The 25911-nt window shown below is 38.2% G+C and overlaps 1 protein-coding gene across 9 annotated transcripts in view; it reads right to left on the bottom strand.

The window, feature by feature from the left end:
* FARS2 (phenylalanyl-tRNA synthetase 2, mitochondrial) overlaps window positions 1-25911 on the bottom strand; it is a 254008-nt gene that overhangs the window by 173052 nt on the left and 55045 nt on the right. For 7 of the 9 annotated variants that reach the window (XM_054191660.1, XM_054191659.1, XM_054191662.1 and 4 more), the window contains 3 exons: window positions 22312-22945; window positions 11685-11844; window positions 4564-4695 (listed from right to left, as the gene is read on the bottom strand). In XM_054191660.1, the coding sequence (XP_054047635.1) occupies window positions 4564-4695; window positions 11685-11844; window positions 22312-22929 (910 nt within the window). In that variant the 5' untranslated portion in view covers window positions 22930-22945. The remainder of the gene's footprint in view (window positions 1-4563; window positions 4696-11684; window positions 11845-22311; window positions 22946-25911) is intronic. The other 2 variants (XM_054191667.1, XM_054191666.1) reach the window with 1 other exon arrangement.

Here is a 25911-nt window from a genome sequence, read left to right as displayed (position 1 = left end):
AAAAATAGCAGCTATCACTAATAGAAAATAGTAAATAACACCATATTCTCCATTTTGTTAGTAGTAGGAAACTCCTGAATGCAAACAACTCCCTAAAAATACTCAAAAGATAGACTGGTTTTAATGGAAACGGTACTTACAGTCTTTATCAAATTATATTTTCTTATCCACACACCAAGACAACAGAAACCCTGCTTGCTGTTAGCACAGAAAACCCGAATGGTTCCAAAGACTGGATCATCCCTGCTACCCTGTGAATGTCGAAGAATGAAGCTGGCTGTCCCTCCCTGGGCAAACCTTGATCTGGTTTGACTTTTTTAAGAATGTGAAATTTCAAGGGTGAGATATAGCACTATGGAAGTCCAGACACTATAAAGCAATGAGTTGCAACAAGAAGTGCTGTTCTGTTGCCTCTCGTATCTGTGTTCTTTATCACACCTGTGCTGTGCAGATTTATGTCAGAAACTGGAAACACAGCTTGTTAAGAAGCATGCAGGAGAAAAAAAAAAGAAAGGGCAACAGAGAATCTTCACAGCCCTCAAAAGGAAAAAAGAGCAGAGTAAGAAAGCAAGTCATGATGAATAAGTACTATCAATATACTTGAGCAGATTTGACAATTTTTCCATATACCGATATATTTCTATTTACATGTACTAAACGCCTGTATCACATTCTATTTAAAAGTGGTTGAAATCAAAGAAAGGCTCCTTTCAAAACATCAGAAGGCATCAGAAAAATTCAGTAGGATATTATGATAACAACTCAACAAATTTAACGCCGATTGCACAGGGCATTAAAGCTACAATACAATTCTTCACTGAAGACTAAAAAACAGTCTTAATAGGATCTGTTAATACCACCAAAATTGGCTGCATGACGAAGTTAGCCTCTAAGGAGCTATAGTGAGATTATTCTGGGCAGGGAGTTGTCATTACAAGACCTGCCAGTCCAATGGAAACTTCTGCCAATGTAAAGAAACAGCTACGTAGGGCTAATGTCCTGGCCCCTTTGCAGTACGGACATTGTCTTTTCAACCCTCCACAAGGCTTCTTCAGTTCTTCCGCATCTGTACTGAAGCTGTGCTGTGCTGTTTAAATTATAATCAAAATTATAACCATAGATAATCAGGCACATCCAACTTCCACTTTGAGTGACTGTTTCTGATTGCCTCACAAACCAGGCTTTTGTATTTAACCAATAACACACAAAACAAAAGGACCTGAGGATTTTGAAGATAAAAGCTCTCATCCTTCCCCTCAGGAAAATATTTTATTATGGAAGCAAAAGCAATGCTTGCCAGCAAACATTACATTTCAAAAATACTTTTTAATATTTTAGTATTATTTAGTATTTTAATAGTCAATATCAAGAAAAAATCCCCATAAAACAAAAATCCAAATCTGCAAGATCCTAGAAATGTTACGGACCATATTAAAAAAATTACCGTTTCTGCAAACTCGTTGGTTTCTTCTCCAGTTTTTAATCAGCAATCCGTGCAATACACCATGAAAAGATCTGCATTTGCCTGGTGAACTGGCACACCAAGAGTGAAATATTCCTTCAGCACCAGCTTAGCCAGCCAAAAATAATGGGTAACATTTCTCTTTTCCATTCAGTCCTACTGAGTTGGTTTTGGTAGAGTCCTTGAAGAGATTGAGACAGGAATGGGAAGTTTGCAGTGCCTATTCTAGACACCTGACAAAGCAGAGAGACAAAGCATCTAGGTTTAGGCACCAGCATTTACTCCCTCTTCAGAAGAAGTAGGTCTGTAGTGTGAGTCAGGGCTCTGGGGTTTGATGCTTTCCTGTTGGGCAATGGAGTACATACCTGTAGTTAAAGAATTTTGTTATCAGTGAACAAATGGTAGGGATAAAAAAATCCAACCAACTAAAAACTACACAAGCAAAACTCCCCAGATCCCACAACCTGGTGTTTTTCTGAGTAGTTCAGCTCAGTTTCTTTTGCTTGGAAAATTCTATTGACTGAAAATAACACAACCTCCAATAAAAACGAACAGGCAGTATTCAGAACGAAAGGCGCAAAGATAGAGCTACTCGGAAGTCACAAGTCTTCTTTCACAAGTTTGATGAAGATCCTATTTCTTGCTGATATGCACTCATTTAAAATTGAATGCTTTAAAACTAAAGCTTTGGTGTTTCAAAGAGATTTAGGGGCATGGGACCAGAGTAATAAGTAATATCCATTGATTGTGGATACTGGAGGCATTAAGGATATTCTAAAGGTTAAAAAAAAAAAAAAAATCCAAGAACAACAAGAAACCCCAAACCCTAAAGAAACTATTAAAAAACTACTGCTGTTCAAATGCGGCATGGCTTTGGAAGGCACTTGAGTTCTGCTAGCAAAAAAAGATGAAGGAGCTACAAAAGGCAATTTTTACCCTCATCCTTCTCCGCAAAGAATCTCCTTTCCGGACTTGCGGATTTTCAATTTTGGGCAAAGGCAGCTTGCTGCCATAACACTCTTTAAAAAACCCCAAAACTATGGCCTAATAATAGCAAACTTGGCTTCATCATAAATAGATGCAAGCTGGTGTGCCAAGAACCTACTGGGGTTTTAAATCCTTGCAAAAGAGGACTAAAGAAAAGAATACGCAGAGCAGCAGTAGGTAGCGAAGACTGTTGTTTAAGTCCTTATCTGACTGAAAACGTGAACTACCTTGTACTCATTGTTACTTTAAACCAAATAAGCTAATTGCTAACCAACACAAATTATGAACACACTTTTTCCTAATTTTTGGTAAACAAATTCCAATGCTTTAATAAAATCACACTGAGATACATTAGACTCAGCTTTTGTAGCCAAGTGTTTTTGCAGAGCTACTGCAGGGAGCAGAAAAACAAAACCATGGCTACATAAAGTGCAATTCTCTATAAATAAAGTGAAAGTGATTGACACTTCCATAATGGACTTCGAACCCTCTAAAATGTCTTGCTAATAAAGTGAAAGAATCTATTTTTGCTTGTTTGCTTTAATTAATAATACAAGTCTAAAGGTCATTCAAAAGCTAGACCCGAGTTACTAAATCCATGAATTCTTGCAAGATTAGAAGTACAATAAATAGTACAGAGAGTTTTGATGCAGAAAGGATATAATTTTGAAGACTGTAATTCAGAAGGATGAAAGAACTGGGACAGATTATACTGAAAATTTTAAATAATGTAGAAACCAGCCCATTAGTGTTGCATGCATGTTCATTCACATACGCACACACACATATATATATAGAGTAATTGCTTCGAGGCCACAGTTTAGCTCTTTCCACATACATTGATGGAACCTAAACTTAAGAATTGAGCAACATACAAGTTTTTCAAGAAGAAAGCTTGGCCATTAGTGTGTTACATCTCATGGAAATAATATCACACAGTAGTCTTTCACTTCTGAGGCTGAACAGAACCTGTATTGTATTTAGCACACGTGAACATGATAACCCAAGAAAGAACATTGACATAAACCATTAACCCATTGGGGAGAAGCTCTGGAAGGGGACTCATCTTTTAAAAGGAAAATGATCATATTAAAACGCACACAAAATCTGAAGAAACCAAGCTGTGCCAAGTAATGGGGCCAAAATTGAGCCATTCATACTTAATGTACTTAGACTTCAGCAGAAAGAATTTAGAACACATTAAAGTACAACAATAGCTTAGGAAACCAGCTGCAAAAAATTCAACTGAGTATAACTTGGCTATCTGAAAGCACGCTTGTGAGAATCAAATGGATCACGTTCCAAAAGGTTCCCATACCTAATAAATAGTACTGGAAGACACTGAATGACAGAGGTCTGAGACATGCAGTCTGCCCTGTGCTTACGAAGAATTGCTTATTCTCAGCTAATGAAAGAACAAGCATGTGAAATTCTCAACATGAAAATAATCAGGAAAAAATAACCAATTTTTCATCTCTTTCCTTTGTACTTAAAAATAAGTTTTATAAAGCTAAATCATCAGGTTACATTGCTCTGTAATATTTCCAATTAAAATAAATGATGTTGCTCTTAATGCAGTTTACGACCTCATAAATAACCATTCTGAGGATAAAAGAAAGAAAACAAAAACTAAAAGCAACCTAGCATTTACCGAGCAACCAAATAGCAATATGAAAGACATCACGTTTCTCTTTCTACACTTTAGAGATACAGGAGTACTCTGATATTCCAAATATTAAGGGATGCTATTTGCTTATGATACTTTTAAGTCATAACTATGAATGCACTTGACATCTCTTGGAAGAGAGAGAAAAAAAGAAAGCAAACCCTAATTCATCAGCTTCTCTTTTAAAGATGACATCTGTCTGTCTCCTTACTGCACAAAATAAAAGGCAAGCTTTCCCTTTGCAGGCTCCAGATTGCTCCCTCAATCACTACACTCAAATCACAGCACGCAAGGGCTGCATTCCACCTCGGGACTATTTGTGGTGGCTGCCACGAACAAGAGATGTCTGCGCTCACCAGGGGAGAAGGGGGCATTTCAGACTGTGATGCCGATTGCGCTGGATGTGTTTGCTAATAGGGATGTCAATGAAGCAAAGGAGTTTCAGTACCTGAGTTAACCAGCTGTTGTTCCATGACCCCGCAGCCCAGGACCTCCAGCCATTCTCCTTGGAAGTTGATCTCCATCTCGAAGGAAGGGTGAGTAAACGGGAAGTAGCAGTCTACCCATCTGACTTGCAGTCCTGTGGCAGTGTTAAAAAAATAAATAAATATGAAGGGTGTATGCCTAAAACGACATCCCTCCAACCATCTGTAAAACTTGCCCTTCAACTAATGACACCAATTACAGCAATCCAGAGAAAAAAAAAAAATAGCAAACAAACTAATTTACAACACTTGTGCAAGGTGATAAATCTTAAAACTTGTGGAAAAAAAATGACCATGTCTTTTCTAATATGAAAAACGCTTTGTGCAATTCAAGCACCCTTTGAAACCAAATCAATCATTTGTCAAACTCTAGCAACCACCTGGCATCGAACAAAAATGAGCCAAGATCATAGGAAAGTCAGTAATTTTGTTATTCTTTGCACTAGGAAATGACTAACCGCTCCTCAGAGGAAAAGCTAAGTCTTTTATTTTAACTTAGTATTTTATGGATCAGCTAGGCAAGTACTTATTTTTCCATCAGAACCTATTTTAAATACAAAGCTATTCTTTCTGCATATGTTTAAATATGAAAGTTAAACATAGATATTCATACACACAAATATAAATATATATATACAAGGAGTTTTACACGATTAAGATATCCTATATACCAACACGCACAGAGTACTCTCGACTCAGGAGACAATCGTTTAACTTTGTATAGATGTGAAGTGTAAGAGAAAGGCACCGCTGGGTGACTTCCCCCTTCCAAGCCCCCCTCTGCACAGAGCTAGGAAACCCCCAGCACCTCAGAGCAGGCCAGGGGCCAGAAGAGGGCAAGGTCTACAGTGCTGCCAAAAGCAGAGGGGTTGTCAAGGCCCTCATTATATTGGATGAGTTTTAGTTCTTGTAATCATTTACACAAGCTTTGATTCGCTCAAGAATTTTTTTCTAGCCATTAGGTGTCAGGAAAAAGAAAGTCTCGGAAACACAAACTGTAAAAACTCAAAAAAGAATTGAACTGCAAATTCTGTGGGCTAATGCCTTAACCCCAAGCCCATCTTTCCCTTCCATTAAGCCAAATGCTAATCAGCTTTAGGATCATTAACAACCAGGCAGGTCCAGTTTTAAAAATAAGGAGCACGGCACAAGTTGTTTGGATGACAGTAACTGTTAACACCCCTGGTTTGATTTTCAGGCTTTTTTGGGTTTGTTTCATAAAAGGAACTTAAAACATGAAATTGCATGATTTATACTGAGAGTTTTTCAAATTAAACATTTTCTGTAGCCTTAAGGATTAGATTGTCTTTGATTGCTTTGAGTCATTAAATGTGGCTACAGAAGCTGAAACAATGTTACAACAAAAGTGTGTGTGTGTGCGTGCGTGCGCGTGCGTATATATATATAGCCGAAACATAAAATACCTAACAGTAATGGAGACCTTTCATGGATGCTATGAATTTTCAAATCAAAAGACAGGTTTCAAAACAAACACATTGGTACTTCTAGATTTTATTTCCTCTCTTAAAAATCAAGTTATATGAATGATAAAAAAGAATTTTGATAATTTCACACACAGAACACAGAAAACTGGAAGTATTAGGAATTATACCATTCATAACTGTACTGTGACTTACACCAATCACTTTATTGCTTTTTGTCTTCATTACAATAAAAAAAAATTACATAAATGAAAAAAGTCATGTGGATACAACAGTATGATGTGCAGAAAACATTTTTTTAATTTCCCAATCTTGGTACAAATGCATTTTTAATCCTAGGGCTGTACAACTCTGCATTCACTGTAAAGCCATGCACATATAAAATATCTTAATTTAGCTTCAAAAATCTGCAACTGCAGCAAGAATGACATTGAATATTAAAGTAGTTTCGTGTTCAGTAACAACATTTGAATAATGGTTTCTTTTTAATCCTCTGATTACTTCAAAATGAAGCTCTGGGAAAAGAAAGATTTCTCTGCTTTTTGTTCTTAATTAAAATAAATTTTTAAAGGTAAAGAATGAATCTAAAGGTCTTTTTTAATTTTTAATTTTAATACATATTAGTACTTAAGAGGCCTTTTTTTTAAATGTAAATAAGAAAACAAAGAAAAATCCGAATAAACCAAAACAAATTCACAATGAAGAAACAACTCTAACCTTCATTCTGTTCTCTAAATTAACAATTAATCCTATATACCACAATAATTTTTATTCATACAGCAGCCAGGACAATTTGGAATACTTCTGTAGTTTACATTCAAGTGTTCTTTCAGACTTTTGGCTCTGGAAGACTTTACTGAAAAGCATAGGGTGCTCAGCCTTCAGCAAGATTAAGCCTTCTAACTGCATTTCTATAGACTGTCACAGAATAAATGGGTACATTTATTATTTAGATACAAAATATTGTCTTGGTACTCAATAGATTCCCAAGGAATAAAGGGCATTGCTGACACTCAGCAAATTAAACCACTAAAGACTTAAAAGGATTATGAAGATTAGGCTTTCTGTATTACTATATAATTTACCTCATTAGGCATAATTTGTTTCTTTACATACAGCCTTTGAAATGCTGGCAAAAATGACCTTTTCTGGAAATTTTAGGAGGCATACCTGTTGTAAAACACAGAGGCACTTAAAAGAGCACAATGCTGAATTCTAACCGAACACTGATCACTAGATACAAACTCAGTAATTTCCCTAGTTCGAAGAGATGATTTATATAAGCAGAGGACACCTGCTCATTTCACAGCATTCACAGGATTCCTTCCAGTGGGTACACATCCGTTAGTAACTTAACATGCCACATCTCCAATGAGTAAGGAAAAAGTGAATAGTTATTGTTATCTCTGAGTACCGAATCCTGAAAGATAAGGCACTGGCCATAGCCTGCACTCAAAAGTAATGGTGTTATCAGATACTAAGATAAACAAGTATTTGCCAGTGCTAGCCTAATTGAGACTCATAATGAAAAAGGCTTGACCAAATGCACTAAAAAAAGAAAGAAAAAAAAAACCCAACACATTAAAGCAGCCCATTGCTACGCTATAGCACAGAAGCAACAAAGCCGGAGACCCAGATGGTCTTCACTGACCAGAAATTCTCTTTGTTGCTGAGGATTATTTTTAGAGAAGGAGTCTATGGGAGAGAAAGGAAAGGGGGGCAGGGGGGATGCTGAGGAGCACAGAAGGTATTGAGCTGTGGCCACTTCAGGGGTGTGTTGATTTCTAAGTACTCTGTACCTCATTGCTTCAGCTAATTCATCTCACTTGCAGCAGACAGGAGCTGGCTGCCCATAAACCTATGTTAGCTCGCATTATTATTAGCCAGACCATTACGTCCTCAATAAATTATTTTTTTAATGATTTTTTTTTTTTAAACCCCTTACACTCCATAGATCTCCATGCACTCGAATGAGGTATCAGTACACCAGAGTTAAGAAGAAGAAAGAGCAGAACAACGAGTTTGATTTAAAAGACATCCAGTGGCGGTTCAGTGAGAACAAGCAGCGGCAGAACCATCAGTCAAAGCACAGCGTTACTCACCCTCCCGCCTTCTCTTACCGGTGCCTAGGAACTGGGTAGATAAATATGGGACCACAGTGAATTTTGGGCCATTTAATATAAAGCAACAAATCACAGAACCAGCACAGAGTCATTCTTTTCTATTTGCTATAGGAAGATTACTTCTGAATCTCTCAGCGTCCAGAAAGCTTTTGGCAAACTACAGAAGGGTTAGAGAAAGAACAGGAGTTGCGAAAGACTGGTCTAAGTCTGGTCTAAACCTAAGACAGCCAGCCTTGGAAAGCCTCATTTCAAGGTCACTAAAATGAGACAGAAGGGACTTTCCACACTGACAGATCTGCACATGGAGATGGAGGTGTAAGGTAAATTAGTGGATTTTTAGTGTGCACTGTACCCTCAAAGTAATAGAGGAAAACTAAGAAAGCTGATCTCTTGGCATAATATCTGAAACAGCTTCCTGACAGCCAAATCTCATGAAAGAAACTGAAAGACCATCACTTGTAAAATGCAAAATCAGGCATGGCATACCACTAGAAAACGTCACAAAAAGAACTATCTTATATTGTAAAGTATTTAAGACAACTGATTGCACGTTCCAGATCTTTCCCCTTCTCTAATGTCTGCCGTTCCTCTGCCTGTTGGCAATGCCAGGAAGAAATAAAAAGACGAACCTTGGGAATAAATGCAGGTGCAGATTTTTATGAAGTCTTCAACCTTCCTCATGACAATCTAGTGATCTTTAAGCAACTTCTGTTAGATTGTTTACTGGCATGTACAATCAACACTAAAGTACCCAGATAGTGGGATGTGTCAGGTAAAGCAAAACTGTCTCATTAAATATTATGAAAACTAGAACAAAACAAACAAACAAAAAAAACCACCACCACCAACAAAAAAAAAAAGACAGGTCAGTGATTCGACCTTTCTGCAGAGATCCTGCAGAGATCCTCCATCTATCATCAACCTGAGCTGGTAAATTCCCAGAGAAGCTCTGCAGAAGCACAGCTATCCAAGTCCAGGACTTCAGGCCTAAGCTACTTTATGGACAACTAACTTGCATGGGAGACTTAATCTGGTATCCAAACAATCTGCCTATGCATTAACAGCTGACTGTATGACAATGCAACATTTCAGTAGGTTACTGCAGCTATGATCATGCTACCCTGCCAGAAAAGATGTGCAAATTCACTGCAGTATTCTGCTGGCAGCACAGACTGTAAAGAATACAGCTGATGTGAAGTATAGAAGGAATGAAATTTTTGCTTTTAACAGAACATGGGGCCTTACAGAATATTCACAAGAAGAAAATATGGAATTTTTCCAAAAGCAATAAATAGAGTAAAATACATTTAAACTTTAAGTTAAAATCTAAGGTAGTTGAGACACAAAAGTAATCAAAATCATTGTGTAAAGTGGAGAGTAAAATGAAAATTAGAAGATGGCAGCTGTCAAAAAACAAATTTAATTATGCGTGCCCCAGGTCACTTGCATTGCACCCATCTCATATGTCTAGCGCCTAGCATGAAGTCTGCTTCTTTGAACAACACCTTCCAGTTCGTATTGACAGGTTAGAAGAGGATCAAGAAGGTGAGGGGGAGACAACTTCACATTTCCATGAATGAAAAAAAAAAAAAAGAAAAGAAAAGAGATAATTATATTTAAATCACTATATCTTGTCTTTGTATTTCAGGAAAAATACCCAGGGCATAGAAATAGAAAACCTCTACAGTAAGAAGGCAGCACTTACTTCCAGTCTGTAGTAGGTTTACAATCATTTAATAATATTTTTTAATGCCTTTCTAGCTCCTGTGTGGACTGTAGGAGAACTAGAATAGCCAACATACTGAAGCTTAAAGTGCAGCATCTGTCAACAGTTAGAGAAGGATGTCACTGTACTCTCAGATATCACCAGTAACTCCCAGAAATTGCTCACTTTAAACAACACCCTCAGCATCTGAGGTTGATAAAAAAAATACCATTCTTACTATTACTCACTTTGATCCTAATTTTGTATGTTTCAAAAGACCACTGTTAAGTAAAATACAATCACAAGAAAAACTGAACTCGGGAACTTAAAAAATTTTTGCCCAAGTGGGATAGAACAAAAACGGGTAAAAGTTTTGCTTGCTGTAAATTAAATTTGAGAATTTCAGACAAATATTCAAGCAGTCATATATAGGACTTGCTACCGTAATCAATCCATTCTTGGAACTACTGCTCTAAATTCAGTGGGCATCTTAAAAGAGCCTTGAAAGTAGCCAGCATACCCTGCATTCTAATATTATCCAGTAGTTCCTCAACAGAAAAATGAATCAGTTTAGAAGAGAATCTTCCTTGCCAGGAAATAGCATTAACGTAGCAATTTTAACTCAGGCCATTTATAAATTCAACTCCTGAAACCGAAAGCAGGTATTTCCATGGAGAGGATATTTCATTTGTATACACAGACATTCATTACCCTTCCTCGTTCCACTCTAAGTATCAAAGAAGAATTATTTTTCAGCTTGGTGCAAACTTACCAAACATCACCTCTCCTCAGCTGCAGGGTTCAGTTTTTTTTGCACGAGGGAAACACGGCACTCTGAGTGTGTATGCAGGAAAGCAGCACATGCATGTACATACCCCTTCTCCTGTCAAGCTCCATGCTGCCGGTGCGAGGTCAGCCCCACACGCTCCCCAGGGACACCCAGCTCTGCTGCAGCCCCCAGTGTGATGCTGCAGCCATGCTCTGTCCCTCCAGGGACACAGGAGGTCCATGAGGACAAAGCAGAGGGGGTCCTGCACAGCTTTGAGCTGGAGTTGCCTCTCTTCGTGGGACCCACACTGACAGGAACACTGTGTTTACTCTAAGACACAGCTTCTGCCAGATGAGTGCCTGTAGTTGGGTCTGGCACTTGTCCCTACCTGTATTCATGTCCACTATGTTACCCTGACACCCTGCATACCAAAACCTCTTCACAAAAAACTAACAGAACCATAAAATTGTTGGTTGGAAGGCACCTTTCAGATCATCGAGTCCAACCATCAACCTAACACTGACAAAAACCACCACTAAACCATGTAGCTAAGCACCACGTCTACCCATCTTTTAAATACCTCCAGGGATGACGATTCCACCGCTTCCCTGGGCAGCCTGTTCCAACGCTTGATGATTCAACACAGGGTTCTCTGTACCAGTATTTAGGAAAACCAAGAGAGCGTGTGGCCTCTTGGACTGTGCTCAATAATTTTATAAGGTGTAGTTATAATACTATTAAAGAACAATAACAATTAAATACAAGTTACAGCTGACAGGTCAATCAATAGCCAGTTACTCTGACATTAAAGACACTAGGATGGATCTCTGACCAAACTTAAGTCAAAAATGTAATAGTAAAGAATATGAACAAAGACTTCTAAAATTACTGTAACTCTCATTAGAAAAAAAACCATGTGGTGTGGCTCTTTCAGTATACCAACATCACCCCTAAGCCTGTGTTTTTATTATGCAGCAAAATGTTTCTCAGACGTCTGGATGCCTACAGCCATAAGTGGTCCAGGAAAAAAGGTGTAAGAACCTACCATCACCAAAGATGTGAGTCATGAGCTTTGTGAGCACTTGCTTCAGGTTGAACTCCACCAGCCTCACTGCCTCCATGGTGTGACACTCTTGCTTGTGTGCAGTGCGATGACCTTGCTCAAACAACTGTAAGCCTTCACCATCTTTAATGTTGGAGAACAACTAGAACAAAATCACAAAAGACACCAGTGTTTTGCATCAATTACTCTCTGAATGAAAACAGAGAATGAAGTTGCATTCGAGTGGGAATCTTACCTGCTAAGTCTGCACCATGAAAAACAAATGTAAAGACTGATTTTATACAAATTCTGTTCACTAAACAGAGAGATAAATCATTACAAGAACAGAAATATTCAAACAATTAGATTTGTTTTATTTCTGTACCATATCTTCAACTAATATTATTAGCTACAGGAGAATATCAATTTATAAAGGAAGTATCTCTTCTTTTTCTGATCCTGTTACCTTGAAAGTTATCACGCAGAACAAAGTACACTGTACAGTATATGTAAATTACATCCCAAAAACTACAATGCACAATGGCACTTATCACGGCTTCAACTTTTTTTTAGTAATTGAATGTTGTAAAAGAAATACCAGAACACCCAACACTTTTAAAAAGCTGTAATCAAATGAACTTTAAAAAAAAAAAGAGAAAACAAAAAGAACACAAAACCCCCCAGGCAGTTTACTGAGACCTTAAGTTGCTTACATTTGATTCCTCTTGGGTACAGTTTATTCATTTAAGAACTACCATTTTCCTGCACTTTCCCCCACACAGCACCTTTTGTGTACAGGAATAGTGTCTGTGGGGAGCACGTAAGGATTCACAGTCTTGGTCTGGGGTTTCCAGATAAATTACAAAGCACAGGGATGGGCTGTACATGGGATGTGACAGACTTGCTCTTTATGCAGAGGCCGGTCTCCGCCACATCTGCTGCCAGTTGAAGATTTCCGATTTCCTGGACATCCCCCATAGGTTTCTGGCCAGGTGATCCCAGACAGATACATACCAGCAATTCCACATCCTCTGAGAGACACTAATAAAACACTCTTGCTAAGTCACATCGTTGGAGGGTCTGTGTCTTGGGGAGATGAGCAGACATTTTTACACTGTAAAGAGGATTTTTGTTGGAAATCTTACAGTTGTAGACACAAAACAAGAACTGTTAAGTCTGAAGGGCAAGGAGAGCTAATTGAGAAAGCGTTTCTAGTGCCCTTTCCTACCCCTCCTCCTCCACCTTCCATAGTCAAGCAAGCACACACAGAGGGGAAAAAAAACATGCATTGAGATTTTCTTCACATTAAGCCTCCCAGCATAACTAGCTCCTACTCAGGAGATGCCACGAACAGTGTGTAACCTTAACAACGCACAAATGCCCACAAAAGTTGTTTTAATTGCAGTTTGATGCCTTCAGTGCACTAAATGCTTTTTAAAAAGTTCCAGTGAACCTCTGGTACCCTAAAAATTCTGGGCACAATTAATTAAGCCTAGCTTTTAGCATATTTCATACAGACACAATGCATGCAGGAGGAGTCTGAGTTTAGATAGCATGCAAACTAGCAGCAAAGTGGATCGAGGGAACAAAAAAAAAAATTAAAAATCCCATCAGCAGCATTTAACTTTGTATAGCTAATCAGAAGGAGACAGTGGAAAGACTGAGAAAACACCTCTCAAGTTAATCTCCTTAGTGTGCTGCAGCAGAATAAAAAACAAAAAAGGAAAAAGAGAAATACCAAATAAAACTATTATCCATCAGTCTAACAAAAATGCCTTTACTAATCAAAAGGCAGCAGCTTGACAAAACAGATTCTTCATTCAAGTGCTCACCTGAAAGATTAAACCCTTGTCTTCCTACGGGCATTATTTCTGCACTGGCTGGAAGAAGCAGACGATACCCACCCTAAAGCTAATTTACTGTCAGCAGGGCAGACCAGCCATCCAACATGTGGTTTTGAAAGCCAGGGTGTATTCACAGGGGCCAGCATTAGCCTAGGGAGGTTAATTGTCTTAGGCTCACTTGGGTGGTCAATGGACAGACACTGGCCCCCTCACACAGGAACGTGGAGTGGCTAAATTAGGTTCCTGCTCTGAACTAACCTCTACAGGTAACTATTTTTTCTTTCTATTAACTGAAGAGACTACCCTCAGTAAGCCAGAAACACCCTTCAGGCCACAGAGATTTTCCCCCTTTGGACTAGAATACACTGCATTTACAGATTAGAAGATGTATTTGTTGTTTTCCCCATCAGCAGTATTTTAGGACATGAAACTCTCTTCTTCCTTTTCCCCTTCATTCCTCCCCTCACCCCCCAGCTCAAGACTGGTTCCTCAGACCACTGCAAGGAACAGAGAGTCTGGACACTGCCTTTCAAATACAAGCATTTGTATCAACAAGTACATAGAAGTACTTTTCCTTACCACTGTGTTATTCCTGATACATTGATAGTGCAATTACTGCCTGAAGCAAAATTCTATTTTAGTAGATTATATCAGACGTAGCAATAAAATATGTTCAGGAACCACTAGAGTGAATACATTCAGTCATGCCCCGGCCATCTAACCTGCCAGCCTCTTCATCCTGACAAACCAGCCATATGCACCATCTCCTTCTCCATGCCAGGACAAGTGTCCATGCAGTGGTGCACTGAGCTGGGGAGGTGAATCTGGATGAAAAGTAACCCAGGAGAAGGGATGAAACTGAGGGATGTCAAAACAGACAAATTCAGCTCAGCAATCAATTATCAGCATACTGGTGGCACCAAGAGACACGCTGGGACGTGGGAAGGAGCTGGGCCACTTTCGGCACAGGCATCAGTCTGCGTCAGTTCACACAGGCTGTGAACGCACAGCCTTAGGAGGGTCCCCAAAAGACAGGTAACGGCAAGGAAACAGTCCCTACAGTCAGGCACCAAGAGGCACTTTGGTACTCTCCACAGAGACTCAGTCAGCTCCTGTCAACTGCAGCACAGCTGTGAACGGGGTTATACTGAGAAAAAAAAAAGATGCCTTACAGTTGTATTAATATTTATTCCCTTCTTTTCATTCACCAGCATTGCTATGTCAATATGAGCAGCTTTAAACTGATACACCAATTTCACTATTACAATGATTGAACTGTACTAAGTACATGTCTTGGATTAGAAACACTTCAACATTTCTACATACATAAAGCTGGAAAAGTCAAAGCTTGAATAAAATGAAGAATCACCTACAGTTGCTCCTTTTTGATGTCAATTTTTCTCAAACACATATCTGAGCAAATGGAAAAAAAATAATAATCTAGCAGTCTTACATAAAACACTGACACATCCAAGATGCCACAATTTCATGTACATTTATTCCTTCAGCGCAGACTAAAATAAAATGCAGTATTTTGTTGTATTGGATATGATCAGTCATTACTACAACCAGAAAAGAAATCTCCTGTAGCCATAAATCAAGCACCTTTGTATCTGTCTCGTGTAAGGACAAGAAATTTTTTCTTTAAATAATGGCATGTAAAACATTGAATATTGTGTCATCATGCAGAAATAAAAAAAAATAATAATAATTACCAGGATTTATCAGCATATCTGACTGATGTTGCATTACAAAGGAGAAGGCAGAGAGGAATCACATTGATCTTACCATCTGGTGTGAAATTTACTCACAATTTAACTCATAATAAGAACAGTCAAATTTGGTAACATGTAGTGGCCAAAAGATACTGGGTTTTAACTGGACAAATACAAAAATGGAGCTATGCTCCTTTAAAAGCACTTCACAGTATTTCTCAGCCTGGCATGGAGGGCAGAAATCATACGTGTGACTCAACAGACCCCAACATTTCTTCAGTCACTTAACAAACATTTTTTTAATCTCACATCACTTCATTATCTATACGCTTAGGACTCAGTCCAAGTTTAAGTGTCTCTTTACAGGATGGCATTCATAGTAGGTTTCAGATCAGAAAGATCTGTAACTACATCCTGTCTTTCCACAATGCAGTTGTGTATTCCTCCTGCCAGTCCTGCATACGCCAGCAATTAAGATAATGAATACATAATGCTCATGTACTTATACTCACAGACAAACCGGCACTTAAGATGAGCTCTACATGCGGATCTGCATGTGCCAACACTCAACCTTGCCACACCAAATACATTTTGACTCTCTGGCCCCGATGAATATCCCCATAAATAAACAAACAGCTGCACTCTAAATCCACTTACAAATAGCAAACCATTTCCACAACATTTTAAATGTGCTCTAACATTCAACCGATGGATCAGGAATGATGAAGATGACACCATTTGAAGATGGCTCATCAAAAAGAAAACCTAATGCCAGTCCCAATCAGCCTCCAAGACGATGAAACTTGTATACCTGCACCCCCATCCAGGCAGCTTCAGGTGCCAAAGAGATACACAGCCCATTGTCCACATGCTAGAATGCTCTTTACTGCATATCGACAAGCATTTGTTTTAGGAGAAAACGGCAAAAATCACTTCAAGCAACAAGCTTGCAGGTAGGTCATCTTAATTTCAGGATCCTTCAATTTTCAGTGCTACAATTACAGTGAAGAAAGGTTGTTATTTCTATTTGTGGGTTTGGTTTTTTTTTAATCTAATCAAAGTGTTTCTGAAAAAAAACCAAAATCATTGCCATGTTTAAGGGAAACACACACAGATGTTTTTGAACAGCAAAGAAAAAGCAACACTGCTATACAGGTATCAGTTATACACAGATACCAGTTAATGAGACATATATGATAGGACTCAGACTTCTGTTCCTGTGGCAATAGAAATTCCTTTATTTTTAAGCACGTTTTTAAGTCTATTTTAAGACTTCCCAAATAGAATTGTAGACATTTTGCTCTTTTTCTTCCTGCACAATTTAAATACTACATTGAATAGATTTAATTGCTTTATTCTGAAAAGCATTGTTGGATTTATTTTTTTTAGCTGGATGAAACAATGTAAGACAAAGTTTGAAAAAACTATTATATATAAAGTCTTTGCAATAAAATATGCACCAGTGGCTTCCAAACTTTCTAGAGCATGGACCACTGTGAAAATCTCACAGACCTTCTGATGCCCTTCGCTGTCAAATTTTCAACTAAAAATAATAAAGAACACAACGTGGATCCTTGGACCAGTGAAACTCTATTTATTATGGCATGATTTATACACCACAACTTGGAAAATACTGAATAATACAATATTCACAACTCGGGTAGACATCCGCAAGACTGAAGTCAGTTCCACCTGAATTAGCCAGGCCCTTTATTCCTACCACTTAGCTAAACTGCAGCTTCAGCAATAAATTCACCTCTGAATATTGTGGCAAAGCAACGCTGCTCTTCTTTTTCTTAGTGTGGTGGATCTAGTTCAGGTGCCCTTGCTCCTGTATGCTCCCTGCTGCTCCCTGAGAGGAGGGCCATCTCTCAGGCTCCTCGTGACTGATGCACTGCTCACAACCAGCATCTCAAACGCCATCCCAGAGGCAGCAGCACCTGAAAATTGATGTGATGCACCCTGCTTATGGAGCTGGGTGCCTCACCAAACACGTGCAGCCTGCACCACTTCCCATGCCTGGATGTGCTTAAGAAGCGGGAACAGCAACTGCTGGCACGCAGTGGTATCATCAAGAGATGGCACAAGCATGGATCCACGTAGGGAGATACGTGGCAGATGTCTATCATAAGTAAAAAATAAAAAATAATCTATTTCATCATTTGCCACCTACAGAAGAAAGCTGCATGGATCTCCACTTCAATGCTATTACTTCAAAGCATCCAGGAAGTCCCAAATTCCCTCTGACTCACCCATGCTATTACACACTAGGAGATAAGTGCTCTCAGTCAGAGGGACTCTCCACATCCATCTCATCTGGCTACAGAGTCACTGACTCCTCCTCACACAAGCCTTAATCCTCGCCAGCTGAGGCACTGCAGCATATCATCCAAATCAGAAGAAACACACAGAAAAGAGGATTTCTAGAGGCTGATTTCAGGGTCTTCTATCACCCCTGGACAAGCCTCTCCCTGTCCTCAGGTTGCAGAGGGATAAAAAGGGTACCTTTCCTAGGCCACTCAAGCCTTTTAAAATATTCTTTCCTTGGTGCACAGCTAAACATCGTTATTATGACTCCCAGTTACATTCACAAATATTCTCTCGCACATACTGTAAATGCTCCAAATCACTCTATATAATAGGCTGATCCCTGGAACGCTATACATTTTTTTAAACTCCTTTACACATGAGGATAGAAAAAAATGTGACTGAAGACAGGAAGGAGCTTTCCTTTGATACAATGTCAGAACAGAAGCACAGTGTCCAAAGCTGCACTAACAAAAGGGATTTTGGAGAAGTCAAATCTAATGACACTAGTCTCGCAAGGGAAAGCCTAAGATGGCACGCATCGATTAAAAAAAAAAAAAAGTGTAACCAAAGCTGTTTGTCAATCAGGCGTTCACACCTGCACCAAAGCATATGGAAAAGGATAAAAGCAACTTTTTTTTTTCTAATAATACATAACAAATATGACTAAGGTACACAGTATGAAAAAATGAGGAAAGGAGTATGTATTTATATGAATAAGAGAAAATCTACACTTCTGTTACCTAAGACAAGAGCCTTTACATTTCAGGATATAAACACTATGAAGTTACAATATCAACATTTTTTTGGGAATTATATATACTGCTTTGGAGGAGCAGTCCTTAACTGGAATATTTACAGTTTTCCATTGTATCCTAACAAAAAAGTTGCCATTTCCACCAAAAAAATTTCATGGAGAATAAAGAAGTATCTCTACTACTTCTTTGCAGTCTCCCTATTTATAGTTTTCAGATGTTCACACAAATGAGCCTGATGAGAGCATCATTTCTCCATCCGAACAATCTGGTATCGGTCCCATTGGATAAAGGTTACTAAATTAGAAGAGAAATTCCTATGTTTTCACATCTGTTCCCCTTAAAATTTATGTATATTCAGTACAGACTATAAAATACCTTATGAAGTCTCCTTCCAATGTGTAAACATTATTTGTCCTCAACTGAAAAATGTTCTACGATTGCCATTGGGTTTATATTGGCTCCCTCTGCTGGCTAAAATGCACAAAGTGTAATTTAGTTGAGGTTTTTTTTTTTTCTCTTCTGCATAAATTATGGTAAGTAAAGAACGGCACCAAAGTCCATGGCATAGCACAGAAATAATTTCTTTTATAATCCACCCAGGAAGGTTTTCCAGTTCAAACCTGACTACAGCAGTATCAATATTGCCAATCCAAAGCAGAAAAAAAAGAAAAAAAAAAAAAAAAAAAGGAAAAAAGCCATACACCATAGAAGTGGGGGGAAAAAAAAAAAAATCTATACTACCTCTAGAAGGAAAACAGGCATGCTGGAGGAAGAGAATACAAAAGATATAACACTTGGGGGTACTAGTTAAAAACAGTTCATTTTATGTCCAGAATTTTGAAGCAGATTTGGGAAGCTATTTTGGCACCTGTTTTAACTATTTCTATTAGTTCGTTTCTAACTCTTCTCTATATTGCATTCAGGTAATAATTACCTAAGATATTTTAAAATATACCAAAAACACATCTAAATAGATTTTCAGATGTTCTTTGACAGCAGTCCAAGGACATTTTTTAAAAGTTCATGGGAAATTTCAGCATGCATTATTCTAACTTTTAAAAATTAATTCGTTTGGAAGATGGGAATTTCTTTAGTACTTCAATGTCTGTGCTCATACAAAGCTTCAGTTACCTGCCCATCTTCAAATCATAGACTACTTTTCTCTTACAAAAATAAAAAACCAACCATCATGAAAAATTGTATAGCCAAAGAAGCAAATAGCTCACAAGCATCTCAGAGTAAAATATGGTAAAACTGCCAAACTATGTTTTGTTTTTCCAGCTCATACTTCCAATGTATTGATTTTAACTTTGATATGAAGACGAATTATACTAAAAGTTTCAGTCGCAGGGCAGAAGTTCTAACCTTGCCTTGACTACAGAATTTGATATTTGTAAAGGAGAGACACTGTTCTTAATCTTCTACATCTTTCTTATCCTGCCTAAAATTTCATCAGAGGATGAACTGACCATTCCCGCCACCCCCCCCCCCGCCCCCAACTGTCAAATTCTTCTAAATTCAAGTTCCTATCAAATCAATCTAGATTTTGGGTTTTGTTCTAACTCCCCCAGTTCTGTGGTGACTTTCACTGAGCAGATGAAAAATGATAAATGTATAAATCAAAAGAACAAAGTAGAGCAGTAAACTGACTACAGCATATAATATTATTGTATTGGCCATAAGATGAAATGTACTCAGGGCTTGTAGCTAAAAGCGAACAGTTTTTCCCTTAGTTCCAAACATTGTTATCCTCAGTACTGTGCAAATTTCCTCTTGCAGAGGTTGCAGTTTGGTTATGAATGAAAAGTCTCAGATGAAGGTAACAGGCGCTGACATTCACACATTTCTGCTCAGTGGCTTACAACTTTAACATGGGTATAAATAAATGAATATAAAAATATAAAAATATTTCTCTCACGTAGTATTACCTCCATTTAGTCTTTGTTCTGCTCAAATAGTTCCTTCTGGAATTATTTAAATTTGGGTTATTTTGAACAGGCAACCAGAATATAAAACACAGAAACAGTCCCCAGTGAAATTTCAGAATTACACATTCGATTTTTTCCACAAGGCTCTTGCAATGGTGACTGTAAGAAGTCTTACATATTGCAAGACTCTATCAGTATTTAATCTGCAACTGAAGCAAAAAAGCATGCTTCGGATCACGTTCAGGTTCAGAATTTATGCCTGTTGCCCAATAAACCAGACTTTACAGATTGGTACACCGTAACACTATTCTTTCTTCATCAGTATAGAAAGTCAACAGGACTTTCATTCTTTAGAGACAGACACATTTTCCAGCACATAGCTAACTTCAAATTCATCAGCTATTAACATTCTCCAATAACATCTCAACCATTTTCTTGGGGAAAAAGAAAGAAGAGAAAAAGAAACAAGCAATCTACAATGCAATGAATCAGATTGTTACACATCGTGCATTTCTAGATAGAAGATGTCAGTGAACATTTCTGTAACGCACTTCCCAATTATTAAAATCCTATTATTACTGTTATTCCTATTATTAAATTTGCAGAGAAGAAAGAAATAGTCTCTCATTAGGACGAAAATTTCTTATGGGGCATATTCATTAACAATAATCTCAATAATTAGACCAATCACACCTAAGTTTGCAGAAATTCCATCCTGCAAGACTGTCAATGTTAAAATTTTGTGACAGATAAAATCTTTCCATATGAATGCCTGAACTCCTGCTCAAATGAAAGATTTCCCATGAACCTAAAACATTAAGAAATGGCATTTTCTTAATGTAGTATTGTACATTTTTTTCTTGCATTTACCCTGATTATATTCATAAATAGGCCTATGGGAAAACAACTGCAAACAAACAAGACTGGATAAAGCTGCACGATTTCCATTTCCTGGTTACCAAAGAAGTGGTTGCAAGCTGTATTCGACACCACACAGCTCACAGAATATCTGCAGCGGCAGGTATGTTTTAGAAGTAGAAGAAGCACTGACAGCATGGGGTGGGAAAAGCCAGTGCAGGCAGCACAAACCCTTTCCACCAGTGAGAAAAGCAGTGCTCTATGATTATTCCTAGTCTTCCCTCAGGCATCCAAACCCATCAGGCTTCCCTGCCAAACTGCTGTCACCCACTGGCAACCACGTTAAGAACAGTCTACATCTCAGTATTATTAGAATATGCTACTTTTAGTTACAGAAATGTGAATTTGGCAGTATTGCTACAAGCATACACAAATTATACAAATCATACAAATCAATTACTATTCGGAAAACAAACTGGCTTATATTTACCACTCATCAATGATACAGCAGAATACTTAATGACACCCAAGCATTTGCACAACATGCAAGCTGTGCCAACAAAATATCTAAAAAGTATCTTGGACGTCTACCTAGAGGTCTTTAGGTGATACCTCTGGACTCTGATGAGTTTACGGTGCATGTATTACACACCCATGACTATCAGCTGCAACAGATGAATCCTTCAGTGCAGCTTTAGGATGAGCTGAACAATGGAGCAACTCATTAAGAAGACATTCATTTATAGAAGGTTGGAGCTATTAAAAGAAAAAAGATGACATAATAAAAACTGCACGCTGAATGTAGCTGCAACAACTCACATCCTTGAATTCTTCAAGTATTGAAGAGACAAAGTTTATAGTAAAGTGACCTCATCAGAAGAGACTCGCACTAAAACTAGAATTGAATCGTGCAGATCATTAGCTGAACAAGCTGTTTCTTTTCAGAGAATTCTTATTTCGCTAGCTTTCAAGAATATTGTCTTCCCATTTTGTCCACATTTTTCTGGGGAAGTTTAGAGTTGCTTTCAAATTCAACATTTTCCACCTATATTTTTCCCAAATTAAAAGTATAACTACATGATCAATCACTTGATCTTCATCATTGTACAGCATAACACGTGTTGCTGTAACATGTTTACAGGCATGCACTTTGCTTACAGCAAATACAAGATCGTGCTACTTACCCAAAATCTCCTTCAGCCCAACTAGAGAATTCCTACCTCATGACAGGAGAAGAGGCGAACTCCTTCCATCTGATGGAAGACTGGGTAGTGGGTGTTATCGATTGTATCACGGCGGTAGACATCTCCCACTGCCAGAAAGGCATCTAGGCCGGAGTGTATCAAGTCCCACTGATGAGCTGATGTATGTGCTCTTAGCATGTGATCACGATTCAGGTAATAGTTATCCTCTTTCCTTCTACTCGCATGGTTTTGTGGGATAAGCAGACTATCAAAATTCTGCTGTATTGTAACCACTGGAGAAAGACCATCATAGACAGAAAAGAGTGGAGTTCCACGGCGTCCTATGTATTGCTTGTAAAAGTGGTCCTTCACCTGCTCCTTGATGAGCCACAAAGGGTGATGCTTTTTGTTGTGCAAGTTCTTCCCCACCTTGGAAAGAATCTTCTCTGTGACGTTGCTGTAGTCATCTTGAGGATAAGCTTTACCAAGCACTTCCACAGTATTTGAGGAGGGTGTGTTGGCAGCAAAATCTGAAGGTACAGACTTGGATGAAGAATGCCTTGAATGAGTGGGAATTCCTCTTACCTTTATTTTTGGTGCTAAAGCTGTTTTAGAGTACTTAGCTACTCTCATGAATTTCCAGAGCATTGCCATTGCAAACTCTTATGATCTAGAGAAAGAAAAAAAAAAATTAAAAAATTTAGATAGGAACTACAGTCTTGCTGCAGGAATTGCTAGTATCTCAGGGATAGAGTGAAATCCAAATGTCTGCTTGATTAATAGGACAAAGTTCCCATTATAAACCACTATTTTGACTTCAGAGTAGGGAAAATATGCTTGTGATCAAATTTCAGCTAGGATAGGATATCTTATTCAATTATCAGTCTTCTGCATCATTGCATCAGATTTAATGACTCTAGACCTTGCCTTAACCCCATTCCAGATACTGCTACTCTTTACAGCTGAATAAACATCAGGCCTTCTTTGAAACAGTATTTTTCACCCAGCTAAAATACGAGGAAATAACTGAATACTACTTATGAGAAACTCAGAAATTTTAACAATGCCCTTTGGCAGTCAGGGACTTGCCTATAATAAGACCCCAAGCATTAACTTATTGTTGTATCACCTCCCCCCATTAGCAGACGCTACAGAAGGCGTTCCACACCAACCAGATGCATGTGGCCCACACTATGCAATCATCGCTAATTCTTACTTAATGCCAAACAAAACCAGTTTAACCTTTCAAACCACTGAACTACTGTGCAAAAACAGATGGCCAGACCACAAGGCATATATTTATACATAAATCGCATATTAAATTCACATATGAGTGTTGCACAAGGTTCACAATAAAGGCTCCACAGAGCCAGAACCAACGTTAGCATTTTGGGGTGAGCACAACCCCCCTTTTTTATGTGTTCCCAGAATGGCTATTTTCATGGCTTACACCGCTGTACCAGGCTGGGAGGCTCCCGAAATATCAGGAAGGTGACTGAAATGATAAGGCTCTGAAAGATGTCTAACTAAACAACTCATTTCCTATCAAAAGGCCATCTTTACATATCCACCCTGTTTACAAACAGGCTTTGTGCTTTACATGTGCACAGCTGCATTACTCTCTAGTGCCCATGGAGATAATTCAAAAACCAAAGAATTGTGAGGTTCAGTCACTCCAAATACATAAGCCCATTCTGAGATGCAAAAATCACTCGAACATCTATAGTTGGGCTTCACAAATATTAGCATAGGTTCCAGTAAAATATTTAAGCATTACAATTTGCTTATTACAGTATGGGAAAACAGAGGCATCAGAATTTAAGTGACTGGGGAAAGGCACCTGCTCCAAACAACAAACTGGTCTGTATTTCTCTGTGAACCAAGAAATCCAGGGCCACAGGTTTCCTGGATAAAAGAATTCTCTGTGAAAGTCTTCTTAAAGAAATGGGGGAAGAAAGGGCATTAGCAATGAATAGACCACAGTCTTCAAGGGATAGCTTTCCATCTTTACACTAGGATTACAGTATTTGGCTAGCTTTCCATGGGAACATAAGAGAAACAAGTGTAAAAAAAAGAACAAACAAGCTAAGTTTATTTTTCATACTCATAAGCTCCAAAAATATATATTCAAATAAAATACCCACATTCTAAAATACAGAGTCCTTAAAAAACAGATCTGTAAAAGATAATGGGTATGTTCATATTTGGCTTATTTCTACTGGTTTATGTCTGGATGTTCTCTATAGGTCTACCTCCTGAAGTTAACTATCTCAATAAATTAAAATGAAGGCAAGTCAGGTAATCAGAAATTAAATTTGGCATAGCAGTGTAAGATTACCAAATATTTGGTTTAATCCTTTTTCTGGTTGAATATCCTAAGAAGAAAGAGCAGCTCCAACTTCTACCTGGTTTTGAAATGTTTTTGAAGGAATGGGGTTTTTTGCGTTTTTTTCCGTTTTGCTTTTTTAAGAGTTTCCAAAACTATTTCACCAAATTAGTTCTTGGTCATTACTGATAAGGTTCCTCCATAAATGAATTCACACACACACCAGAAACCCCTCTGACATAGACTAAACAAGGGATAGCCTTATGTTTTGAAAAGAGACTCCATTTTCCCCAAACATACGTTATCCTTCATGGAAAGTGAGCTCTCATTTTCAAACAGCTGCTTGAAATACCCAGTTCTAGTCAGATAATGAATTCAGCTTCCCTTACGTAAATACCACCATCTGCCCATACATTTATTTTTCAAAAAAATTCGATTCAAAACTTATACAAAACTGTAAAGTACAAAAAACTCTTGTGACTTCATCGTGAGTCTCGTGATGTTTGCTGCTTTCCTAAATACCATTCCTCGGAGAATCAGACAACCATACGAGAAGTTTAACTTTCGCATAAACAGTTCTTCTCATGATTATAACTTTATGGAAAAAGAAATTAGAACATGAACCACAAGGGGGGCATGGGGAGGGGATGATTCTGTTTATTTTAAGACTCATAATATTTAAGGGAGACTAAGGTACATCTCTAATGGCTTACCTGATGATTTTTCAGTATTTGTAATGAGCAACACTGCTGTCAGTTTCTGATAGTTCAGAAACACTAGTTTTTCTAAGCAAGTGATAAATACTTTTCACAAACCTGCTTCTATCAGAGTTTTCATCCTAATATTATGCTTGTGCCTTAAATAGTTAAATTGCATTACTATCTGCACTGTTATCCTGATCTAAAGCACTGAGCAGTAAGGAAAAAAAGTTACAGTCATCCAGCGTTATCCGATGAGTTACCAACGTCCAAGTACCGTAAGCAACAGCAAACAAGTAGTAAAGGAGCCACCGGCATGGTGTTACACAAAAGCAGCAGAAACATTGAAGTCTCACCAACGCTCTTCTGCTCCCCTCTCCCACCACAGACTCACGTATGCTACCTCTAGGATCATTACAGAAAAATTATATTGGGCTTAATTCAACCCAACTGGTGATAAATTACATTTGGTGAGAGAAGTCATAGAGAAGGAAGGAAAACACCATGTTTACACTCTTTACAGCATACAAGAAACTTCAAAGAAATGTTTACCAGGGTGGAGAGCAACACTGGAAAATAAACCAAGCTCTTTACCTTTCTGCTAGGAATAAA

Source organism: Rissa tridactyla, chromosome 2 (assembly GCF_028500815.1).
Source record: "Rissa tridactyla isolate bRisTri1 chromosome 2, bRisTri1.patW.cur.20221130, whole genome shotgun sequence".
Lineage (NCBI taxonomy): Eukaryota > Metazoa > Chordata > Aves > Charadriiformes > Laridae > Rissa > Rissa tridactyla.
The sequence above is the reverse complement of the archived record's forward strand: the minus strand, read 5'-3'. Positions and strand labels throughout refer to the sequence as shown.